The sequence below is a fragment of the Mastigoproctus giganteus genome, chromosome 1, assembly GCF_048544385.1.
Source record: "Mastigoproctus giganteus isolate SK-2022 chromosome 1, ASM4854438v1, whole genome shotgun sequence".
Taxonomy (NCBI): Eukaryota; Metazoa; Arthropoda; class Arachnida; order Uropygi; family Thelyphonidae; genus Mastigoproctus; species Mastigoproctus giganteus.
This window is the reverse complement of record NC_143575.1, coordinates 270,621,048-270,645,482: the sequence shown is the minus strand read 5'-3', so window position 1 is coordinate 270,645,482 and position 24,435 is coordinate 270,621,048. Positions and strand designations below refer to the sequence as shown.

General features: G+C 36.7%; 1 protein-coding gene across 1 annotated transcript in view; it reads left to right on the top strand.

Moving 5' to 3' along the window:
- ck (unconventional myosin-VIIa ck) overlaps positions 1–24,435 on the top strand; it is a 273,948-nt gene that overhangs the window by 212,924 nt on the left and 36,589 nt on the right. The window contains exons 32-35 of the mRNA XM_090377618.1: positions 496–659; positions 3,232–3,544; positions 9,423–9,589; positions 23,106–23,197. Of these exons, the coding sequence (XP_090233744.1) occupies positions 496–659; positions 3,232–3,544; positions 9,423–9,589; positions 23,106–23,197 (736 nt within the window). The remainder of the gene's footprint in view (positions 1–495; positions 660–3,231; positions 3,545–9,422; positions 9,590–23,105; positions 23,198–24,435) is intronic.

Sequence of the window (24,435 nt, the reverse complement as noted above, 5' to 3'; positions counted from 1 at the left end):
TATCTATAAAACTTACTAATAACAGGGAATCATTTAATTCATCAAAATTTTTAAAAATGCAAATGCCCAATAAAAGAAGCAATTTTGGCTATAGAGATAAGGAGATGCAGTGATTGAATGACAATAAACACATCAAAATAATTTTATTAGTAACAAGGACTGTTTTTGATTTTTTTATGTAATAATATAGATTGGTAGAATGCTCAATTATTTTTCTTTAAATCATTGTTGTAATAATAGAATTATTATTTTTTTTATATACTTGACCAACTTGGGATTATGATCATTTCCTATTAACCCTGGTTAGGGATTAGCAGAGCTTATTCTTGTACAGCAAGAATTTAGAAATTCTGTACTGGAATTACCTTACATGTTTTGTTTATTTTATATATTTTAACTTTTTAAAAAATTTTTTTCAAAGACATTATTTTAATTACTTTTTTAAATACCTGAAACCTACACATCTAATTTCACTTTAATATATTATCTGCTTAGAGGGAACAGGCCATTCTTGCAGAGCTTTAATCTGAGTACCATAAGAGGAGAAGAATTTGCTTTTCAGTCACCAAATTCTGAGGATATTCGAGAATTGGTAGAATTTTTCTTAGGAGGTTTGAAGAAACGCTCAAAATTTGTAATTTCTCTTCAGGATTATAAGGGTAAGGAAGAAGTGAGAGATTATATAAAAGAATGCTTATTTGAGATATAAAATGAAACATTAAGTAACATTATAAGAAAAATATTTAAAGTTTTAATTTGCAAATAAATTTCATTATAATTTAGTAAATAATTAATGCATGCAAATATTTATTGTAGTACTGATATGATATTTTGGTATATTACAATGAGTAGATAAAACAGAAAGAAAAACAAATACACAAATAAATACACATGAGACACAAAGAAAAAAAAAAAAAAAAATTCAAACTTGGAAGTATCAGTATCAGGTGACCAAAACAGTTTGTGTGGTATTCTCAGAGTTAATATTTTACAAATATTATGTACAAGCATTGTATATGGCAATTATTTATCAATGCACTTCAAAAGCATAAGACACATTGAGTCAGTTGATGCCCAGGAAGCATGAAATGCAGTTCATTAAAACAGTGAAAAATGATGGAGCTCTATCGTTGGTACAATTATATGGATACTAGATCATATGTATAGCGTAGCATAATTATATGGATAACAATAATATCGCTGCTCTATGGTTGGTACAATTTTTCAAGAATGGTTCCTTTGTACTATATTATATATATATTATTTTTTTTTCACCTGCTGTTATTTATTTAGGTTAACATTATGTTACCTTGGGCCACTGACTGCATATGGGTGTCCAGGGATCTTAAGTTAAACTAGAATAAAGTGAACAAACTGACATAGACACAAATATAAATTCAACATGTTTAATATAAAGGTTTGAGGCATGGATTTATACATTATTGCTATAGATAATAAAGATTAATTTCACAAACAAGTTGTCTATGACAAATACACCCTTTTCATATGCACGAATTCCAAGCTTTATAATAATTCCAATTCTCAGCAAGGAATAATACTAGTTCTCAGCATTTATCTAGAAATCAGATAAATTTTCCCCTTTTTTTATTACACTTGTTAATTGAGTCTTTTCTTAGCAGGAACACAGAGTGCCTTTTCCTTTAGTTCTTAAATTAAGGTTTAATTCCTCTTCTCAGGACAAAAACTAGACATAATATGAATAAAGTGTACTTACAGTACTTTTTCCCATTGCCAGGTTGGGCCAGTTCTGTTATCAAAGGACGATTTTTCCATTCTGGGGCTTGAAATTCAGGGGATCCCTTTCTTATGCATCCTCCTCCTTTTAGGACTATTAGACCATACTCAGGTGCTAGCAGACCATCTGGTTTTCATAACCTTTCGCATACACTTAACTATGGCTAGTCGAACATTGCTCAAAACCCTTTTAGCCTACTCTGCTCATACTCAGCTGATTTTCACTGATCCAAAACCCTTTTCGGCATACTCCCCAGTACACAACCTCTAGACACCACCACTACCACCCGAAAGACCAACAATTTTCTCACCTCACAATTCCTTATATACCAAATTATGTTCTCATTTCTCTTCCCCTTATTTTTGTCTAATCCCTGATTAATCCTTTTGCCCTTGATGATCTAAAACCCTTTCTGTCTGTTTCTCCATATAATTCCCCTGGTTCAGCCTTTTCAAGGAAATTGCTCTTGACCTTCTCTGAGTCAACACTCTCTTTCCTTTCTGGGAAATTTGCCCTGCTTTTAGGCACTTTCTTTAACAATTAATTACCCATTTCTATTTTATTCAAATTGTTTGCATATTTAAATAAATGTTTGCTGAATTCAGCTAAACTATATTTAGGTATAGCTTCCAAAATTTTATAAATATATATTTTTCTTTCATTACTGAGTAAGCCAGAGCTTACAAAGTCCATAAGATATCTGTGACCATTCAGAGAAGATACAGTAAGTAAATGCACAGCCCAAAAATTTAAATCAGATGATGAGTTACTTGATGTGCTCTGTGATTGATAATTGACTGTCATTGATTATGACAAACTGAAGGCCATCATTGAGTCAGATTTAATCCAGACACGCCAGGTACAGAAACTTTTAGTGAGTGATGAAACTGTTCATTTGCATTGACTGGAAAAAAATGTGTACAAACTGATCAAATGGGTTCCACATAAATTGACAGCTGACAATAAACTCCAGATTCTGGTTTTTGCTTGTCACCATTTTCATGTCTCAATAATAAGCATTTTTGGACCGGTTTTGACATATGACAAAAAATGGCTTATGTATAGCAACATCAAATGATCTCATCATTGATTATCATCCTGTGAACCTGTGCCATACATATTGAAGGTCCACCAGCACACAGCATTTTGCTGGGCAATTGTGGAATATGGTTGGTATCATCATGACAAACTTCTGCCCTTTGACTACAAGAGATCACAGGTAAAAATAATGTGTTTTTTGTTCATTTCTCTACAAATGGCTTAATTTTATCCTAAAAACCCTCACAAACTTTTTTTGGCTACCTGATAATTATTATTACAGTTTATTGAATACTGAATAGCATTTAAAAATATATTAATATATATTGTATATTATTATTAAAAATAATAAAATTTTAAAAATAATATATATATATATATATATATATATATATATTATTTTTAAAATATGATTATAAAATAAATTGTTTGTCTAGGTGATGGTCCTTCTTTCCTTACATTCAACCAGGGAGATTTAATTCTATTAGAAGAAGGCCATAATGGAGATTCTGTGATTGCAAACAATTGGGCTGCAGGCAACTGTGAAAGAACTGGAGAAAAGGGGGATTTTCCAACGGAATATGTTTATGTACTTCCTACTCTTGTTAAACCTCCAAAAAATATCCTAGATCTTTTTACTCAAGATGGGGCTGATCAAGGCAAAAGACTTTTCTCTTATGGGCAAACAAATGGTCCTGAGCCTCAAGATAGGCCACATACTTTGGAAGAATATGCAATAGATCATTTTAGGTATGTACATGTCTTGATTTTTTTTTTAGAAATATCATTTATTAGCTCCAAGGTAGTATTTAAATATTAAAAGGCAATTACAAATAATGTCTGAAATATCTGTCTACGATTCTAAAGGCAAGAAGAGAATGACTTGCTTATTAGCATTAGCATTAGTAGAGGCATATGATGGAAGAAAGCAAGCTTATGCAGCATCAGCCAAAACAAAACACTCCCATTTCACCCCTCCATTCATTCCAAATACCTGTCCATCTCAGCCATAAATTTATTTAGGCTATCAACTTCCACAACAAAAGATGGAAGTCTGTTCCACCAATCAACTACCTGCTGGCTAAAAGCAAACTTCCGCACATCTATCCTACAGCTGTCTTTCTTCAATTTGAATTTATGCCCTCTCAGGTGATTATTCTGAGCAAGAGGAAGAATGGCATCAGCATTGAGCATGCTCAAACCATTCAAGGCTTTATACACCTCAATCAGATCACCTCGCAGGTGCCTAGTTTACAGACACTGTAATCTGCAAAATTTAAGCCTTTCTTTGTAAGAGCAACCCTTCATTCCATTCACTAATCTTGTTGCCCTTCTCTGTACTCGTTCCAACAGCTCTACATCCTTCTTAAAATGAGGCCTCCAGACCTGTATACAGTACTCAAGGTGTGGCCTGACCATTGCCTTATACAATGGGATAATCACCTCCTTATCTCTGCTAGAAAAATTCCTGTATATCATTGACAAGACACCATGAGCTACTCTTGCAGACTGTCTCTCACTGCTCAGAAAACTTCATATCTGCCTGCACAATTACCCCCCAGGTCCTTTTCATTCTCTACCACTGTCAGTATAATACCACAGAGTTGATATGTTACTCTGTGGTTACTGCTTCCCATTTGTCATACATTTGTCATGTGATACATTTGTCAATGTTAAACTTCATTTGCCACCTCTCAGCCCATCTGCTTAACTTTTCTAGATCCTATTGCAGCAGTGTACTGTCATTAGTGTCATTAAAAACCCTGCCAACCTTCATGTCATCTGCAAACTTAGACATTTAGCCTGATATTCCATCATCAATATTATTTATAAATTCAAAAAACAACAATGGATCCAACACTGAACTCTGAGGGACTCCACTAATAACATTAGTCCATGAAGAGCAGTGTCCATTGATTACCACTCTCTTGTCTTCTTCCACTCAACCATACCTTTATCCATAGCAGCAATTTGCCTCCAATGCCACACTGCTCCAATTTGTGCAGCTGTTTTCCATGTGCAACAGTATCAAAAGCCTTTCTAAGATCTAAATATATGATATCAAAGTTATTCCCTGCATCCAGTGCCTTTGTGACCACATCATAGTATCCAATCAAATTGGTCAGACAAGACTTTCCCTTAACAAAACCATGCTCTGTTCGAGCTATAACTGAAGTCTTGTCTAGATGACCCTGCAGTGCCTACATTAATTTCCCTTTATGTTGCATTTGACATCTTCTTTTTTAAACAGTAAAAGAAAAGTTCTAATTTCCACAAAATAATTATAAATAAAAAATTAATGAATTTAATGTTGTTATATAAAATAAAAGTAGTGTGGAATTAAGCAGTCAGGTAGTATACATGAGACAATAATGACATGCATTTAAAAACATATAGCATAATGAGAAATCATTTGCACCAGCTTGTTTTATTGGTATTAGTTAGTATTGCACGGAGATTGACAAGCAAGAAGTGAGCAATTAAAATTTGTTTGAAACTGGGCAAAAGGGCCACACTATTTCAAGAAGCTTATTTTAACGTAGCTTTATTACATTCTTGTGTTTTTGCAGTGGAAGTGATTTGGTATTTAAGTAACAGTCCAGAATGCTCATAGATGACTTAACATAATCAAAAACAGTTGTTGAATTTTGACTGAGCATTTGAGAAAAAGAAAATTGTGTGCCAGGTGTCAGGCTATACGTAGTTCCACATATCCCTGACAAAAAAAAGGTTTAAATCTGTGATTTGTGCTGATTTTCTATAAACTTTACGTAATGACAACACCTTTATTATTTCCATTATTGCTGTAGATGAAATTTGGTGATACCAGACTAATACTGACTTAAACAATCCACTGTGAAGACCTCAATGGAAAGTGTGCTGTGAATGCCACAGCAAATAAGTCCTCAAAATTTGTATGGAAATAGAGGATTGAGTATGCTTCATGTATACACAAAAGAATTACATGAATAGCTACTGATCTGATTTAAAAGGGAAAAAAATCAGTTCTGGAACTTTTGGGCCATACCTTATATATATGTTTATTAGGGATGTCTCTTTAAATATAATTAACTAGAAGGTATATCTTCAACTGTATACAGCTATAAGTTTGTTATCTACCTTACCTAGGTCAGTGGGCACACTATGGCCATAGATGCTGATGTGCCAAATAAATCCCCAACCAACCAGCCAACCTAGATCAGCCTTCCCTACCTTTTGATACTGTTGCACATGACAGACTACTGTACAAATTGGAGCAGTATAGCATTAAGGACAAAATGCTGCTATGGATAAAGGGATGGTTGAGTGGGAGAAGACAGAGAGTGGTAATCAATGGACTCTGCTCTTCATGGACTAATGTTATTAATGGAGTACCCCAGGGTTCAATGTTGGGTCCATTGTTGTTTTCTGTATTTATTAATGATATTGATGAAGGTATATCAGGCTTAATGTTTAAGTTTTCAGATGATACAAAGGTTGGCAGGGTTGTTAATGACACTAATAACAGCATGCTACTGCAAGAGGATCTAGAAATGTTGAGCAGATGGGCTGAGAGGTGGCAACTGAAGTTTAAAATTGACAAATGTAAAGTACTGCATATGGGTAGCAGTAAACCCAGAGTAACATATCAACTGTGTGGTACTACACTGACAGTGGTAGAGAATGAAAAGGACCCGGGGGTAATAATGCAGCTATTCTGCAAGAGTAGCTCATGGCGTCTTGTCAATGATATACAGGAATTTTTCTAGCAGGGATAAGGAGGTGATTATCCCCTTGTATAAGGCAATGGCCAGGCCACACCTTGAGTACTGTATACAGGTCTGGAGGCCTCATTTTAGGAAAGATGTAGAGCTGCTGAAATAAGTACAGAGAAGGACAACATGATTAGTGAATATAACAAAGGGTTGCTCTTATGAAGAAAGGCTTAAGATTTGCAAATTACAGTGTCTGGAGACTAGGCACCTGCGAGGTGATCTGATTGAGGTGTATAAAGCCTTGAATGGTTTGAGAATGCTCAATGCTGACGGAATTCTTCCTCTTGCCCAGATTAATTGCCTGAGGGGACATAAATTCAAACTGAGGAAAGACAATTATAGAATAGATGTGCAGAAATTTGCCTTTAGCCAGTGTGTGGTTGATTGCTGGAACAAACTTCTGTCTGTCGTTGTATAAGTGACAGCTTAAATAAATTCAAAGCAGAACTAGACAAACATTTGGAGTGAATGGATGGGTGAAATGGGAAGGGGTTTTTTTTTTTTTTTTTTTTGCTGTTGCTGTATAAGCTGGCTTTCTTGCATCATATGCCTCTACTAATGCTAATGCTAAATAAAAAAAAAAATAATAATAATAAAAGGGCAGGGAAGACATTGTAAAGAAATTCCTTTCCCAAATGCATTTCAACCAAGTGCACTCTGAGCAGTGCAGACGGGCTGCAAGAGTATCTCATGGTGTATTGTCAATGATATATAGGAATTTTTCTATCAGGGATAAGGAGGTGATTATTCCCTTGTATAAGGCAATGGTCAGGCCACACATAGAGTACTGTATACAGGTCTGGAGGCCTCATTTCAAGAAGGATGTAGAGCTGCTGGAACGAGTACAGAGAAGGGCAACAAGATTGGTGAATGGAACAAAGGGGTGCTCTTACAAAGAAAGGCTTAAGTTTTGCAAATTACAGTGTCTGGAGACTAGGCACCAGCGAGGTGATCTGATAGAGGTGTATAAAGCCTTGAATGGTTTGAGCATGCTCAATGCTGATGGGATTATTCCTCTAGCTCAGAATAATCACCTGAGAGGGTATAAATTCAAATTGAGGAAAGACAGATGTAGGATAGATGTGTGGAAATTTGCCTTTAGCCAGTGGGTGATTGGTTGGTGGAACAGACTTCCATCCCTTGTCGTGGAAGTTGATAGCCTAAATAAGTTTAAGGCTCAGCTGGACAGGTATTTTGAACAAACAGAGGGGTGAAGTGGAAGTGGTTTTTTTTTTTGGCTGATGTTGCATAAGCTTGCTTTCTTGCATCAAATGCCTCTACTAATGCTAATGCTAATGTCAACTCTAAAACTCTTGAAAGTAGGACATAAAGAGAAAAGAAGAAAGACCAACTGAAAGATTAGGTAAGCTAAAATTACCACACGTGTTACAACCACTTTAAAACTGGCAATGCTTCTGGATTCTTTCCTCATTGGATCTGATGATGCAGTCAGGAAAGAATCACACCCAGTTAGATCCCATCAGAAAAGAATGATAGCTGGAACAACATATGCAGGGAAGAATATAATTTCTTCCCTGCATATGCTGTTCCAGCTTTTGCCCTTTCATCCTCAAAGTCCACCTGTAACATCCATCAGAAATGAGAATCCATGTATTTGATGGTATCATTTTAAAATACAATAATTCCTGAACAAACATGGCTCAGCACACTATGGAAACCATCTAGAAACTGCAGTGAGTGATGCTTAAGCATCCTGTGTATATCCTGGACTTATTGCTTTGCGATTTTTATGTGTTTAGAAGACCAAAATATGGTCTGGCAGGATGTCAGTTATAACATAAATGATAAAGTGGAGGAAGCCATCAAACAATGCTAACAGAACCAAAAAATTTTAATAAGTAGCTATGAAATATCTAGTATACAGATAGGATAAGTGTCTAAACTGTGCATAAAAATTAAGTGCTAGTTATTGGTAAAAAAAAATCTTGTTTTCACATGACTTTCCCTTTCTGCATGTTTGTTTACTCTAAAAGTGGAAGAGGGTAGTTTGAATAAATTTAAGGAAGAATTAGACAAATTATTAGAGAAGGTAGATGGGTGAGTTGGGTAGTGTTTTTTTTTTTTTTTTGGCTGATGCTGTATGAGTTTGTTTCCTTGTGTCACTTGCCAGTACTAATACTAAGAGATAAATTTTACAATATAAGATATGTAAAAAGTAAGTGTAGAATAATAATTAATGATTTGACATAATTAAGATACTACTGGTTTCTAGTTAGATTTTTTCACCTAGTTCAGAGATACAGCCATTCATTATTGGTCAATTAGTGTAGCCACTTATACTCTCATATGTTTTCCTTTCTTTTTCAGATGAGAATTAAATATACAGTTATTATTCATGTACTAAGTTTTGCTGTTATGAGTAAAAGTTTCATAGTATTATACTTACATGTTTTTATTAGAGCAGTCACAACTTATACTTGAAATTTTTTTTTTTTTTTTTGTCCTTACCCTTTTCCCATTATATATATGAAGTCAGCATTTTTACTGTTTTGGCATGAAATATTTACAGCCGGATGCCCTTCCTGACGCCAACCCTCACCCTTTATCCAGGCTGGGGATATGCAGTGGTCATTCCCTGACCTTCCGCATTCTCCGTATTTGGTGGTCATGGGCTCGAACCCTGGCCTAATCAAGAAGTGAGCTACACACTGCTGCTCCTGCCCACCTGGCCATGGAGGCGCCCCACAACTTATACTTGAAATATGCTCTAACTAATAACTTATAAAATACACATAAAACTGGTTCTTTTTGTATACAGAGTAATTTTAATGAAAAGATATAGAAAAAATGGATCCTTCTTATTCATTAGAATGAATAATTGAATTTCCTTTTATTCTCTGAATGCTTTTCAGGCTTCCACCAAAACGTACAATACCAAGAGCATTGACTTTATCATCAGCACGAAGAAAAGATGGTGACCAGTTATGGCGGCATTCTAAGGAGCCAATCAAACAGCCCTTACTGAAAAAGTTGCTGAATAAAGAAGAATTGAGTCAAGAAGCATGTTTTGCCTTTAATGATATCCTTTATAATGTGAAAATACATATAATTTTTCTTATACAATATTTTAGCATTTATTTTTAAAAATTTGGAAGCTTACATGGAACTTATTTGACAGTAACTATTCTATATTTCCAGTTTGGTAGTTTTTCCTTCTTCAACTGCTTTTCATTTGTTTCTTATAGCAACAGTTGTGATATGCTCATGCCACAAAAAAGCTAGAAGTCAGGGTTCTTCTTAGGAATCTGAGTATTATTAAAGTTGAGCATTTTGTGAAAAATAAGAGAGGACTAGGTTCTAGAAGGATTGAATTTACTAAGTTTCCTTCTCCCCACTAGAGAAACTGCATTTAAGGAACTGGTATGAATATTTGAGAAGTTATGGCTGTCTTGGCAAGGCAGAGTTTGTTGAACTATAAAGTGGAGTGTAGTATATTATCATCTGCAAAACTATAGATGAGATTTCCAACCATTGTAATGAATTTGCCACATATAGGAGGAAAACAGATTTGCCAAAAGAATACAAATTTTGAGATCTCAAACATTGAGAAGTTAGAAGACAAAAATCTCACCAGGCTAGTTACCTGTCTTTGGACCCTTTCAAGAAGCTTGATGTCTTTTTTTATGTGTGGTCTAACAATAGCCTTATATAATGGGATTATGACATCCTTATCTCTACTAATATTCGATAGCTCATCAATAGGACACCGTGTGCCTTCCTTGCAACCTGTCTACAATGCTCATAGAACTTCATGTCTGACAGTATCGTAACTCCCAAGCCCCTTTCTTCCACTATTGACTTTAGTTCAACTCCACCAATTGTATAAGTTATTTTGGGATTACTGTTTCCAGGTTTAAGACCTTGCACTTTGCTGGATTAAAGCATAGCTGCCACTTTTCTGACCATCCCTGAAGTCTATATAGGTAACTTTGAAGAAGCTCTGCTTGGCAGTGATCATTAACTACTCTACTAATCTTTACATCACGTGCTCAGTCCCTTCGTCGATGTCATTTAAGAAAATCAAAAACAACAGTCATGGAGGCTTAAATTCTAAGCTTTTTTCCTTTGGCCTTTCAAACTCTCCTAACTGTCATTGCAGTGCTCCAGAAACTGTGGAGCACCTGATCTTTGATGTATCTTACGTAGACCTTAGATATAGGTTACAATTGATTACAAATGTATATAACCAGAGTGATATGTTTCATTTTCTGGTAAATAGAGAAAATTACATGGCATAGTGGAGTTTGCTGATAAATTATTCAGCAGAAGGAAGTGTATTATGCATGGCAATCTCAATTTTACTGGATGTGTTAACCGTGTTCTGTAAGTATTGTAATTTCTGGAAATGCTGTCTACTTGAGTATATGTATCTAATGAAATTACTTTGATAAAATGTGTAAATCATGGAAATGTTTAACATATGTAAATATTTATACTGTTGGCTTTTGGATTCGAGATTGGAATCCTTGATGGGGTTTGGCTGATCAAGACATGTCTAAGCTGTGAACTGAATTTAGACCTGATTGTAAATAAGTTAAATAATAGACTTTACCTAGTAATGGTTCCTGACTGGATTTGGATGAAATTAATTGAACTTTTTTTGAAATTAATTGTTAGGGATTAGGGTTGGTTTTTTTTTTATATTATTACTAGGATGGCTGTTGATCCTGGTCTTTTCCAGATGATGTGTTGTCTTTCTGGGACTTGGTTCACTGGGCAGATGAGTTCATGTTTTCTTGTTGTAACTGAAGTGGGTTCCTGTTGCCAACTTATTGGGACTCTAATAGAAAGTGTATGTTTGACAATAAATATCAAATTTGTAGAATCTACAACTTGTTTTCAATAGGATATCATGACCATCAGCAATGTAAACCTAGTTGTGTTTAAAAGAACTGTTTGGGTGAATTGGTTCTGCCCCTGGTTGAACTTGATTTATCAGGGTGGAAATGTCTGTTGGCCAAGGACTTTTGGTTTTATAGTATATGTTATAAGTTTTCCATTTCGGTGGTGAACTGGCTGGATTGGAACTCTTACTGAATGTCCGATCTTGTGTTTTTCATAGTCATGGTTGTTATCCAGGTATTGGTGATAAAATTACTATCTCTATGACTTGTTGAATTACTTACTGGCAAGAGCTGGAGTTGTGTGTTTCTCCTAAAAGATTATTAATTATTAGTTGTCTAACAAACTAATATATTGAACTGAGTCTTTTTTTTTTTAAATGTAGGTGTGTGTGTGGACTCACTTGCACCTTGTCTGAATATTGAAAGTTGAGGGTTGAACTTCTCATAGTGTTTTGGGCCTCTGGTTTGGTGGCCCAATACTTATGTTGTTACTGCTTGGCAGGATAATCTCCTGGAATGTAGAGTTGGTGATTGACTGGCCCTTGATTGGCTGTAAAATATATATATGTTCTGGAAGTTATTGTGGTCTCCCTCTGAATTTGTAGGATAGACATTGTGGAATTAATATGTTGGCTAGTGATATGTCATTGATGTTTTTTTTTTTTTTTTTTTCCATAGTGATTTATAGTTGTATTATTTAGGTATATATTGTTTTCTGGATGTTTATTTATAAATAGTTAAATTATTGTAAATAACTGATTTTCTGTCCCTTACTATTGTTTGGGCCAATGTGCTTTGTAAATGGGAGATGTCCTTTTGGAAATTATTCTTGCTTTTGTGGAGAGACTTTAAATTGTCCTTGTTTCTTCTCCTGAGTTGGGAGGGGTTGGAATAATTTTGGTTGCAGAAATGTATTCTAATCTTGTTTTATTGTTTCTCACTGTACATGTGGATGGGTGTTGCTAACTCTTTGTTAGTATTGAATTGTAATGGGCTTCAAAACTTCACTTAGCTTTTGTCTAGACAGGATTTTTTTTGTTTCCTGCTTTCCTAAGTTAAGATTCAGGAAATAGAATTGGTTAGTTAATGTCTCCCCACTTTTGTTGTGGGATGGTCTAAAGCTAGAACCAATGTACATATTGTTGTTATAAGTTAGCATTAGTAAAGGCATATGATGCAAGGAAGCAAGCTTATACAGTATTACTCAAAAAAAAAAAAACACCCACCCCTTCTAATTTCACCCATCCACTCTCTCCAAATGTTTGTCTAGTTCTACCTTGAATCTATTTAAGCTATCAACTTCTACAACAACAGATGGAAGTTTGTTCCAGCAATCAACCACCTGCTGGCTAAAGGCAAACTTCCGCACATCTATAATACAACTGTCTTTCCTCGATTTGAATTTATGCCCTCTCAGGCAATTATTCTGAGCAAGAGGAAGAATCCCATCAGCATTGATCATGCTCAAACTGTTCAAGGCCTTATACAACTCAATCAAGTCATCTTGTCTGAAGTGCCTAGTTTCGAGACACTGTAACGTTCAAAACTTAAGCCTTTCTTCATAAGAGAAACCCTTTGTTCCATTCACTAATCTTGTTGCCCTCTCTGTACTCGTTCCAGCAGCTCTACATCCTTCTTAAAATGGGAGAAGTGGAAGAAGACAGAGTGATAATCAATGGACACTGCTTTTCATGGATTAATGTTATTAGTGGAGTCCCCAGGGTTCAGTGTTAGATCCATTGTTGTTTTCTGTATTTATTAATGATATTGATGATGGTATATCAGGCTAAAGCCTGATATACCATCATCAATATCATTAAGCAATTTGCCTCCAATCAAAAGCCTTCCTAAGATCCAAATATATGATATCAAAATTATTCCCTGCATCCAATTGGATACTATGATGTAACCACATCATAGTATTCAATCAAATTGGTCAGACAAGGCTTCCCCTTAACAAAACCATGCTGTGTCCGAGCCATAACTGAAGTCTTGTCCAGATGATCCTGCAGTGCTACTTTAACCAGTGTCTCCATTAATTTCCCTGGAACAGAAGTTAAACTAACAGGTTTGTAATTATTTGTGTCGCTTTTTGAATCCTCCTTTGTGAATTGCGGTCACATTTGCACATCTCCAATCCATGGGTACCTACCCTGAGTCTAAGGAAGCTCTCATAATTATGGCTAAGGGTTTGCTTACTTCCTTTGCTGCCTCCTTTAATATAACTGGATAGATCCTATCCACCCTAGGTGCCTTTCTTATGTTTAGCTTCAACAATTTCTCCTCCACTTTGCTTCCAGTTATTACAAAATCACTTAGCTCTCTGTTAGCATTTGATAAGCTTCTGGCATTCCTTGACTAACTCCTCATGTATGAATGTAGATGCAAAATACTCATTCAGTTTATCAGCTACCTGAACATGATCATCAATAGTCAACCATCTAAGTTAAGTGGACAATCTGATTCATCCCTTTCCTTCTAGAGTTTAGATAAGTAAAGAACTCTTTGCTCTTTTTCATCGCATCCTTTGCCAAAGATTTCTTGTAATTTGCCTTTGCCTGCCTAACCTACTTTGTGACTTGGTAACAAACCAGCTTATATCTATTATAGGTTTCCATGTCACCTGTTAATTTTTATGTATCCCATGTATTTTTCTTCTCTGCCATGTCTCATTAGTTCATCTGACATCCATTTAGGGCTAAACCTTGAACTATATTTTTTAGTTGGTATGAAAAGCCTAGTAGCTTCCAAGATTAATTCTTTGAATGCTTCCCATTTTGAATTTCTGTTGGTAACACATCAGTTGGTTATAGAATTTAAAACTATCTCAGACCACCGTAGTCACCTTTACGAAAGCAAAAACACTCCCCTTTATCCCTGATGGTAGTTACCTCTTTGAGTAAATCCCACTTCAGCACACTGTAATCACCGCCACCTAGTGGTTCCTTTATTTGCAGATTCTTAATGCATGAAGAATCACTACTGAAAATCAGATCAAGAGTATTACTCCCTCTAGTTGCCTCTCTAACATGCTGCTGTAGAAAACAATCATCCAATAAATCCACAAAAGTCTTGCTAGTGTGTGAGTGACCAACCCACAAATTCCAGTCAATATCTGGGAAATTAAAATTCCCCATTATAAGGCACTCTGATTTACTGGCCCACTCTATTTCTCTGTACAGTTGTTTATTATACTCATCAGAGTCATTAGACGTATAACACACTCCTCTCAATTTTGCTGTCCCTGTGCTTATGTTACACCAAACTGACTTGACACTGCTCTGTCCAACCCTGTCGACTGGCTATACTTCCTTGAATTTTGTGTTTCTTAACTAATAACATAACTCCTTCCTCCTCCTCCTTCCTTAACCTGCCTCTGCTTTCTGTACACATTGTACTCCCCAAATTCCAATTCTGCATTCCTTATATCTGTGTGACACCCTGATACCCCAACAGTATCTGTCTTTGATATTTTGACCAACACCTCAAATTCATGAAATTTATTTACCAAACTCCTAGCATTGGTGTACACACAAGTATACATGCACCTGTTCCTATTCTTAGCTGGCCTAACATAGCCCATGTATTTACTTCTTCCACAATGACTTTCAGCAGTCTCTGAAATCCTCTGCACCTTGTTTTCCAAGCTTCTGTCATTCCAATAGAAGCAATGCAAGAATCATTTTCACCTCTACCAGCAGCTACTGTTAATCTATTAATCCTTGTATCCCCCTCCAAGCTAGCAGTTTTTCACCACCTAACTCTGCCTCGATAGCATCAGCAAATATTCTTGCACCCTTTCTATTTAAGTATATCCCATCCCTGTAGAAGCAGTCTCTCCTATTAACAAGCACAGACCAGGCTGAGAAAAATTCTACCCCTTGAGCCTTGCACAATTTCTCCAAGTCCAAATTGATTGACAAGGCTCTCATCCTATACTCTCCTATCGTGTCTGGGCAGAATTGCAGACACTTTCAAATTCAATCTTAACTCATGGCTTTTTTTCAACATTGACCTGTACTTAGCATTAGCATTAGCATTAGTAGAGGCATTTGATGCAAGAAAGCAAGCTTATGCAGCATCAGCCAAAAAAAAAAAAAAAAAAAAAGTAACATAAATAAATAAAAATAACCACTTCCACTTCACCCCTCTGTTCGTTCGAAATACCTGTCCAGCTGAGCCTTAAACTTATTTAGGCTATCAACTTCCACGACAAGGGATGGAAGTCTGTTCCACCCACCAACCACCCGCTGGCTAAAGGCAAATTTCCGCACATCTATCCTACATCTGTCTTTCCTCAATTTGAATTTATGCCCTCTCAGGTGATTTTTCTGAGCTAGAGGAAGAATCCCATCAGCATTGAGCATGCTCAAACCATTCAAGGCTTTGTACACCTCTATCAGATCACCCCGCTGGTGCCTAGTTTCCAGACACTGTAATTTGCAAAACTTAAGCCTTTCTTCGTAAGAGAACCCCTTTGTCCCATTCACCAATCTAGTTGCCCTTCTCTGTACTCGTTCCAGCAGCTCTACATCCTTCCTGAAATGAGGCCTCCAGGCCTGTATACAGTACTCTAGGTGTGGCCTGACCATTGCCTTATACAAGGGAATAATCACCTCCTTATCCCTGCTAGAAAAATTCCTATATATCATTGACAATACACCATGAGCTACTCTTGCAGCTCGTCTGCACTGCTCAGAGAACTTCATATCTGCCTGCACCACCACCCCCAGGTCCCTTTCATTCTCTACCACTGTCAGTGTAGTACCACAGAGTTGATACGCTGCTCTGGGGTTGCTGTTTCCCATATGTAGTACTTTACATTTGTCAATGTTAAACTTCATTTGCCACCTCGAAGCCCATCTGCTCAACCTTTCCAAATCCTGTTGCAGCAGCATAGTGTCAGTAGTGTCCTTGACAACTCTGCCAACCTTCGTATCGTCTGCAAACTTGGACATTAAGCCTGATATACCATCATCAATATCATTTATAAATACAGAAAACAATAAAGGCCCCAATACTGAACCCTGAGGGACTCCACTAATAACATTAGTCCACGATGAGCAGTGTCCATTGATTACCACTCTCTGTCTTCTCCTCAACCACCCCTTTATCCATAGCAGCAACTTGCCTCCAATGCCACACTGCTCCAATTTGTGCAGCAGTCTTCCATGTGCAACAGTATCAAAAGCCTTTCTAAGATCCAAGTATATAATATCAAAGTTATTCCCTGCATCCAGTTCTTTTGTGACTGCATCATAGTATCCAATCAAATTGGTCAGGCAAGACTTCCCCTTAACAAAACCATGCTGTGTCCTAGCTATAACTGAAGTCTTGTCTAGATGATCCTGCAGTGCTTCTTTCACCAGTGCCTCCATTAATTTTCCGGGAACAGAAGTTAAACTCACAGGTCTATAATTACTTCTGTCAGCCTTTGATCCCCCTTTGTGAATTGGGGTCACATTTGCACATCTCCAGTCAATGGGTACCTCCCCTGAGTCCAAGGAAGCTCTCATAATTATGGCTAAGGGTTTGCTTACCTCCTTTGCTGCCTCCTTTAATATAACTGGATAGATCCCATCCACCCCAGGTGCCTTTCTTGTGTTTATCTTCAACAATTTCTCCTCCACTTTGCTCTCAGTTATTACAAGATTCTCTAGCTTACTGCTAGAATTGAATACACCTCTGGCATTCCCCTCGCTGAATAACTCCTCATGTGTGAATGTCGATGCAAAATATTCATTTAGTTTGTTAGCTACCCGAGCAGGGTCATCAACAGTTGACCCATCGATCTCAAGTGGACCAATCTGATTCATCCCCTTCCTTCTAGAGTTTACATAAGTAAAGAACTCTTTGCTGTTTTTCTTCGCATCCCTTGCCAAGGATCTCTCGTAATCTGCCTTCGCCTGCCTAACCTCCTTTGTAACTTGGTTACAGATCAACTTGTATCTATCATAGGCGTCCGTGTCACGTGTTAATTTGTATGTATCCCATGCATTTTTCTTCTCTGCCATATGCCTCATTAGTTCATCTGACAACCATTTAGGCCTAAACCTTGAACAATATTTCTTAGTTGGTATGTAAAGCCTAGTAGCTTCCACGATAAGTTCTTTGAATGCTTCCCATTTTGAATTTGCTGTTGGCAGTATCATCAGTTGATCCCACTGTATAGAATTTAAATACTGTCTCAGTCCATTGTAGTCGCCTTTACGAAAGCAATACCCCTTCCCTTTACCCCTAATGGTAGTTACCTCTTTGAGTAACTCCCACTTCAGCACACTGTGATCACTGCCACCAAGTGGTTCATTTATCTGCAGATTCTTAATGCATGAAGAATCACTACTGATAATCAAATCAAGAGTATTACTCCCTCTAGTTGCCTCCCGAACATGCTGATGTAGAAAACAATCATCCAATAAATCCACAAAAGCCTTGCTACTGTGTGAGTGACCAGCCCCCAAATTCCAGTCAATATCTGGGAAATTAAAATCCCCCATTATAAGACTCTCTGATTTACTGGCCCACTCTATTTCTCCGAACAGTTTCTTATTATACTCATCAGAGTCATTAGGCCTATAGCACACTCCTACTCTCAATTTTGATCTCCCAATGCTTATGTCACACCAAACTGACTCGACACTGCACTGTCCAGCGATGTCGACTGGCTTCACTTCCTTGGATTTTATGTGTTTTTTAACTAATAGCATAACCCCTCCTCCCTTCCTATCCTGTCTATCCTTTCTGTAGACATTGTACTCCCCAAATTCCAGTTCTGCATTTCTTATATCTGTGTGACACCACGTCTCTGAAATCCCCACAATATCTGCCTTTGATGTTTTGAGCAATACCTCAAATTCATCAAATTTATTTACTAAACTCCTAGCATTGGTGTACACACAAGTATGCATGCACCTGTTCTTTTTCTTAGCTACCCTAACACAACCCATGTGTTTACTTGTACCCCAATGATTCCCAGCAGTCTCTGAAATATCCTGCATCTTATTTTCCAGGCTGCGGCTCATTCCAATAGAAGCAGTGCAAGAATCACTTTCACCTCTGCCAGTGGCTACTGTTAATCTATTAGTCCTTGTATCCCCCCAATCTAGCAGTTTTCCGACCCACCTAACATTGCCTCGATAGCATCAGCAAACATTCTTGCACCCTTTCTATTTAAGTGTATCCCATCCCTGTAGAAGCAGTCTCTCCTGTTAACAAGTACAGACCAGGCTGAAAAAAATTCTACCCCTTGAGCCCTGCACAATCTTTCCAGGGCCGAATTGATTGACAGGGCTCTCATCATATACTCCCTCCTATCGTGTCTGGGCAGAATTGCAGACACTTTCAATTTCAACCCTAATTCACGGCTTTTTTTCATCAGTGACCTGTACTTGTCAAGTAATTCCGCCGGTCTCCTACTCTTAATGTCATTAGTGCCAACGTGTACAACTATATCACCTTTTGTGCCCTTAAAAGATGATATCCGCTCTACAACGTCATCAACTTTTGCCCCTGGCAGACATACCCTGGTCCTATTCCACCTATCCTTTTTACAAAGCATGTTTCCCGTTTCCCTGACAATAGAGTCACCAACAACTACTAGTTCCTTTGGGACCAGCGCATTCTGCCTTGGGGGTTGCCGCTGTGTTCCGCGATGACCAAGTGCAAGCTCTGGCATTGGTGTGGGCAGCTGAGAGCTTGATGGGCCCCTCACTTGTAATCCTTCGAGGGCATCCACCCTATCCTTCAAGCTCTCATATAGGCCCATAACAACGCTGAGTTGTCGCCTTATCTCCTTACACTCCTTGCATCGCACACACACATCCCCCCATGGCAGTATCATGTCCCATACTTGACTGCTCCGCAAACATCAAGCAAATAGTGCATCTTACAAGGCTGTGATTCAGAGGACAACTGCCCCCCTCAGTTCTCCCCTGGGCCACAGCATTCCCATTAGCTTGAGCCCTTTGCTTTGCTGCTCTGGTTTGAGTCATGATTTAGATTTACTTTCAATAAAATTTCAATTTCTGTACAAAATTAAATCCTAAACTTGTATCCAAACACAGTTATAACGCTATATTTATGTTTCAGTAACGAGTGTTATCTACGGAATATTTACGTTTCAGTAACGAGTGTTATCTACGAAATATTTACGTTTCAGTAACGAGTGTTATCTGCGAAATCCCTTTATATAACTTTCGTATCAAGTTATGTATTAATTATTTGTTTTTACTAATTATTTATGTTACGTAACCTAAGTGGTTATATGTATAATTAATTATGTTAAATAAAATTAATTATATTACGTTTGTAATCTAAGTCGTTATATGTATTTATTTAAACGTACAATTTAACTGCTAACGAAGTTCAACTAACGCTATCTAGTACGGTATATCGTATCACAAAGGCGGGAAAATTACGAACGGTTAGCGGAGTTGAAACACGTGGAAACCTTTACCGATACTTTTATGCAATTACAAGGCCGAGTAAAGAATAAATACACCAAATTAATCAGAAAATCACCAAATAATGTTATACTACTAAATTTAAATCAAAAGTTTTAGAAAAACAATAATTTCAAATCAATAAATAAGAAAAATCCACTTAGCGGCTTTGAAAACGACCGTCTCTAGTAGCCTCGTCAGCAGACTTCTTAAGTAATTCCACTGGTCTCCTACTCCTGATATCATTCGTGCCAATGTGTACAACAATATCACCTTTTGTGCACTTAAAAGATGATATCTGCTCTACAACGTCATCAACCTTTGCCTCTGGCAGACATAGCCTGGTCCTGTTACACCTATCCTTTTTGCACAATATATTCCCCATTTCCCTAACAATAGAGTCATCGACAACTACTAGTTCCTGTGGGACCAGCGCATTCTGCCTTGAATGTTGCCACTGTGTTGCATGATGTTCAATTGCAAGCTCTGGTGTTGATGTGGACAGCTGAGAGCTTGATGGGCCCTCAATTTAAATCCTTTGAGAGCATCTACCCTGTCCTTCAAGTTCTCATAAATAAAAAATAAATAAAGTGCAGCCATTATCAACCCACTGCAGGATGGAAGCCTCCTCAACAATTCATGTTGAGGGAAATGGACCATAATCTGCCATGCTGGTCCATTGCGGGTTGACAGATCGACTGTATTCAGCAGTCAGGGGCTTGAACCCTGGTATGCTTTGTGTATGCTGAGTTGGCACCTGATTTCATCAGGTGATATCTGCTCTACAACGTCATCAACCTTTGCCTCTGGCAGACATAGCCTGGTCCTGTTACACCTATCCTTTTTGCACAATATATTCCCCATTTCCCTAACAATAGAGTCATCAGGTGCCAACTCAGCATACACAAAGCATACACAAAGACCATTGACAATATCATGTCCAGTTCCTGATTTCTCCACAAATATCAAACAAGCAGTACATTTCAAAAGTCTGTGATTCAGAGGACAACTCCCCCCCCTCCCCTCAGTTCTCCCCTGAGCCACAGCACTCCCATTAGCTTGAGCTTTTTGCTTTGCTGCTCTGGTCTGAGTCATGATTTCGATTTATGGTTGACTGATATTTAGTCTATTGTTTACGGTTTACTGATATTTAGTCTTAAGTTTAGATTAAGTATTTGTTCTAGTCTTTCTTATATCTGTTGTCACTAGTCTTTCTTATATCTGTTGTACTTTCTTACTCTGTGTTACTCGTTCTTCTAGGGGAAGTCTTTTTATTCTTCCCCTATTTTCTATCTCTATTCCCCTTTCCTGCTCCCATACTTCTCATTCTATTATCCATTTCCTTTTCATAAAATACCTGAATACTTTGTATTATTTACTTGCTCTTCTCTTTCAGGGGATATCTATTTCCCTTTCCTCTTATCTTCTATCCAACTTTCCCTTTCCTTCCCTTCCAGTTCCCATAAAGATCTTATCTCCACTTCCTTTCCCTCAACACCTTGGGGCTCTCGGGCTTGCCTGATAGTCCCAGTAAGTGTTTCAATTTAAAAGCAGTCCCTGGCACACCTCCTTGTGGCCAAGGTTAGGAGTCAGAGGACAGGGAACCAGGTGTTCCATGCCCCTGGCTGTGAAGTCATCAGTTTCCGGCACTCAGCATAACAACATACATACTTACACACCTACGTAATACACTTGCCTTTTGCCTTTTCAGTTGCTACTGCAGTATATAGGGGAAACCCTGGAGACCACAATTAAAACAAACACGCCTTGACCTTGGTCCCAATACTGATCCCTGTGGACCCCCATTTCTTACATTACCCAATCTGAGAAATAACCATTTATCACAACTCTGCCTCCTGCCCTGAAGCCATCTTGCTATCCATCTAAGGATTTTCTCTGTTCCAATCTGTTCCAGCTTATAAAGTAACCACTTATGTGAGACTGAGTCAGATGCTTTGCTGAAATCCAAATAAACAATGTCGAAATTATTCCCCAAATCCAGCTCATGAGTGACCCTGTCAAAATAGCTAACCAGATTTGTTAAACATGATTTCCCCTTTACAAAATCATGCTGAATATCCTTCAGAATTCCATTTCTATCTAAATGATCCTGAATTCAACCCTTGGTCATTGCCTCCATGATTTTCCTTACTACTGAAGTTAGACTGGCTGGCTGGTCTGTAATTTCTCATTATAATCTTAGAACCGCCCTTATATTGGAGATACATTGACTCTTCCAGTCCAAAGGAATCTGTCCTGAGTCCAGTAATGCTCTCATAATTAGCCTCAATGGTTCAATGCACTCACTTGCTGCCTCCCTTAAAATTATAGAATATATGCAATCAACCTCAGGAACCTTATTCGCCTATAGGCTCGAAAGTTTTTTCATTACAAAATTATGTGAAATTTCAATATCATTAATTACATCATTTTCAACTTCACTTCCATAATTTTTCATTGACATAAAGGGTTTTTCTGTAAGATATGCTGGTTTCAGAATTATTATAATTTTTTCATTATGAAAAACACATCATTAGGTACATAAATATTGGAATAAAAAAAAATCTAAATCAGTAATTAATGATATTTCTGGCACTACTTTTCTCCAAAAAATTATGTTATATCTTTATTTCTGTGCACTTGTGATTGAATGCTGATTTGATTTTTGACATTTCACAACATCGAATTTCACTTCGATGTTGAGTAATCATAAGTAAAAATAAGAACAAATTAATAATTAAAAGCATTTATGTACAAAACTTTTAATAAAACTCCAGAATTTCATGAACAAACTCACTCCACAGAGTGAGTGAAAAACTCACTGTTGAAAAAGTTAATCATGACATTAGTGTAATTTTTAAAGAATTAGTTTAAATAATTGTTATTATTGTTTGATTATATATATTTTAGCATTTGTATATTGGGCAGTAAAGATTTTATTAATTTTTATTTTTTTTAATTTTATCTTATGTTTAAGTCAGTTTATATATTATGAATGAGTTCCAGGTAAAAAATCTTGCAATTCTGTGTGTATGATGTATGTAGCTGCCTTAATAATAATAAAGATATATTATTCTCAATATGCTCTTTCTTGTAATCCGTTATGTAAAACAGAAAATTAAAAGGATACCATGTTACATATTGGGCACATTAGAGATTCTTTATGAACAAATGTTTCTTATTACTTCTTTTGTAAATCCTTGGGCATGGAATGCGTACACAGTTTTGTTATGCCTTTAACTTTTTTTACCATTATTGAAATATATGGGTGATCTGCCATCAAGAAGAACTCGTACAGGTAATGAACTTACAGATCAAATATTTGATGGACCTCTAAAACATGTAAGTTTGTATTTTTGCTTTTTTGACTAACTAAATTTTTATTTTAATTAAAGTTGGAATTTTATACCTTTGTCATTGGATAGCTCTTGGAATCCTAATATTGTATATAACTACCATTTACCTCCAGAACATCCGTAATTTGCCTCAATTTGCCTGCCATCTTTATAATACAAATAGAATTGAGATCTTTTCAAATTGGACATCCCTTTTGCAGTAGTTTACTATTCATTTCCTATGATTGATCATTGGCTTGCTGCAGGCATTTTTTTTTCTGCCATAGTAATGTGTGGAGGGACCTTTTGCTACTGTAGACTGGAATAGTTGATGTATCATATCAGAATAACTATTAGCAGAACTCACAGTTGTGCTGAGCTGTTATTTGATTAAATGGTCCATATCTTTATAGCTATACCTACATCACTAAATATATGATGCCTTTTGGCTGCAGTCGTTTCAATTCCAGGTGTATATCTTTTGCTGGTTACACATTTTCTTAGTTGTTAGGCATTCTTAGTACATGATTTGATACTGTTGTATATAAACATGAAGTTTGTTAGCTACTGTTGTTTATTGTTGTAAATGTATTAAATAGTTCCCAGAGATGTTATCAACTTAATTATGCCCTGAAGATCCATGATATTGCCTTGTAGCAGTGCATTTGAGTTCCTGTATGGTACTGTCCTAATAAATCTCACTGACTGTATATTGTGACAATCATGTTTGCAATATGTTTGTCAATTGAACTGTTAAGTCAAGCAAGTTAGTGAAGGACAGGAAACTTTTAACACCAGCCTCATTAAGGTTATAAGGGTTTGATAAACATGTTTATCAAGTCATCCATATGGTGGCCATCATGTTACTGTTTCATAAAAAAAAACATAATTAATTTAAGCAGATTCAGATTGTGCTAAACTTACTGACTCAGTAAATGTGCATTGACCAAGAAATCCACAGGCTTTGGGCAGGAATTGTTTACTGCTGTACTGGACAATAATATAGTTTATCCATTGGGAAAACTGAGAAACAAAACACCAGCAGATTCCTTGACATCAATGAAATATTTAAATGGTAACCAAGCCTGCATGAAGCTTACAACTAAAAAAAAAATATATATATATATATATGAATCCAAATCCCTTATGTTAGCTTTCTTTTTATCACACATAACCTCTATTGGTAGCTCAAAACAAATAAGCAAATAAGCTGTAAGTTTTCTAGTGGCAATCAGGAGATAGATA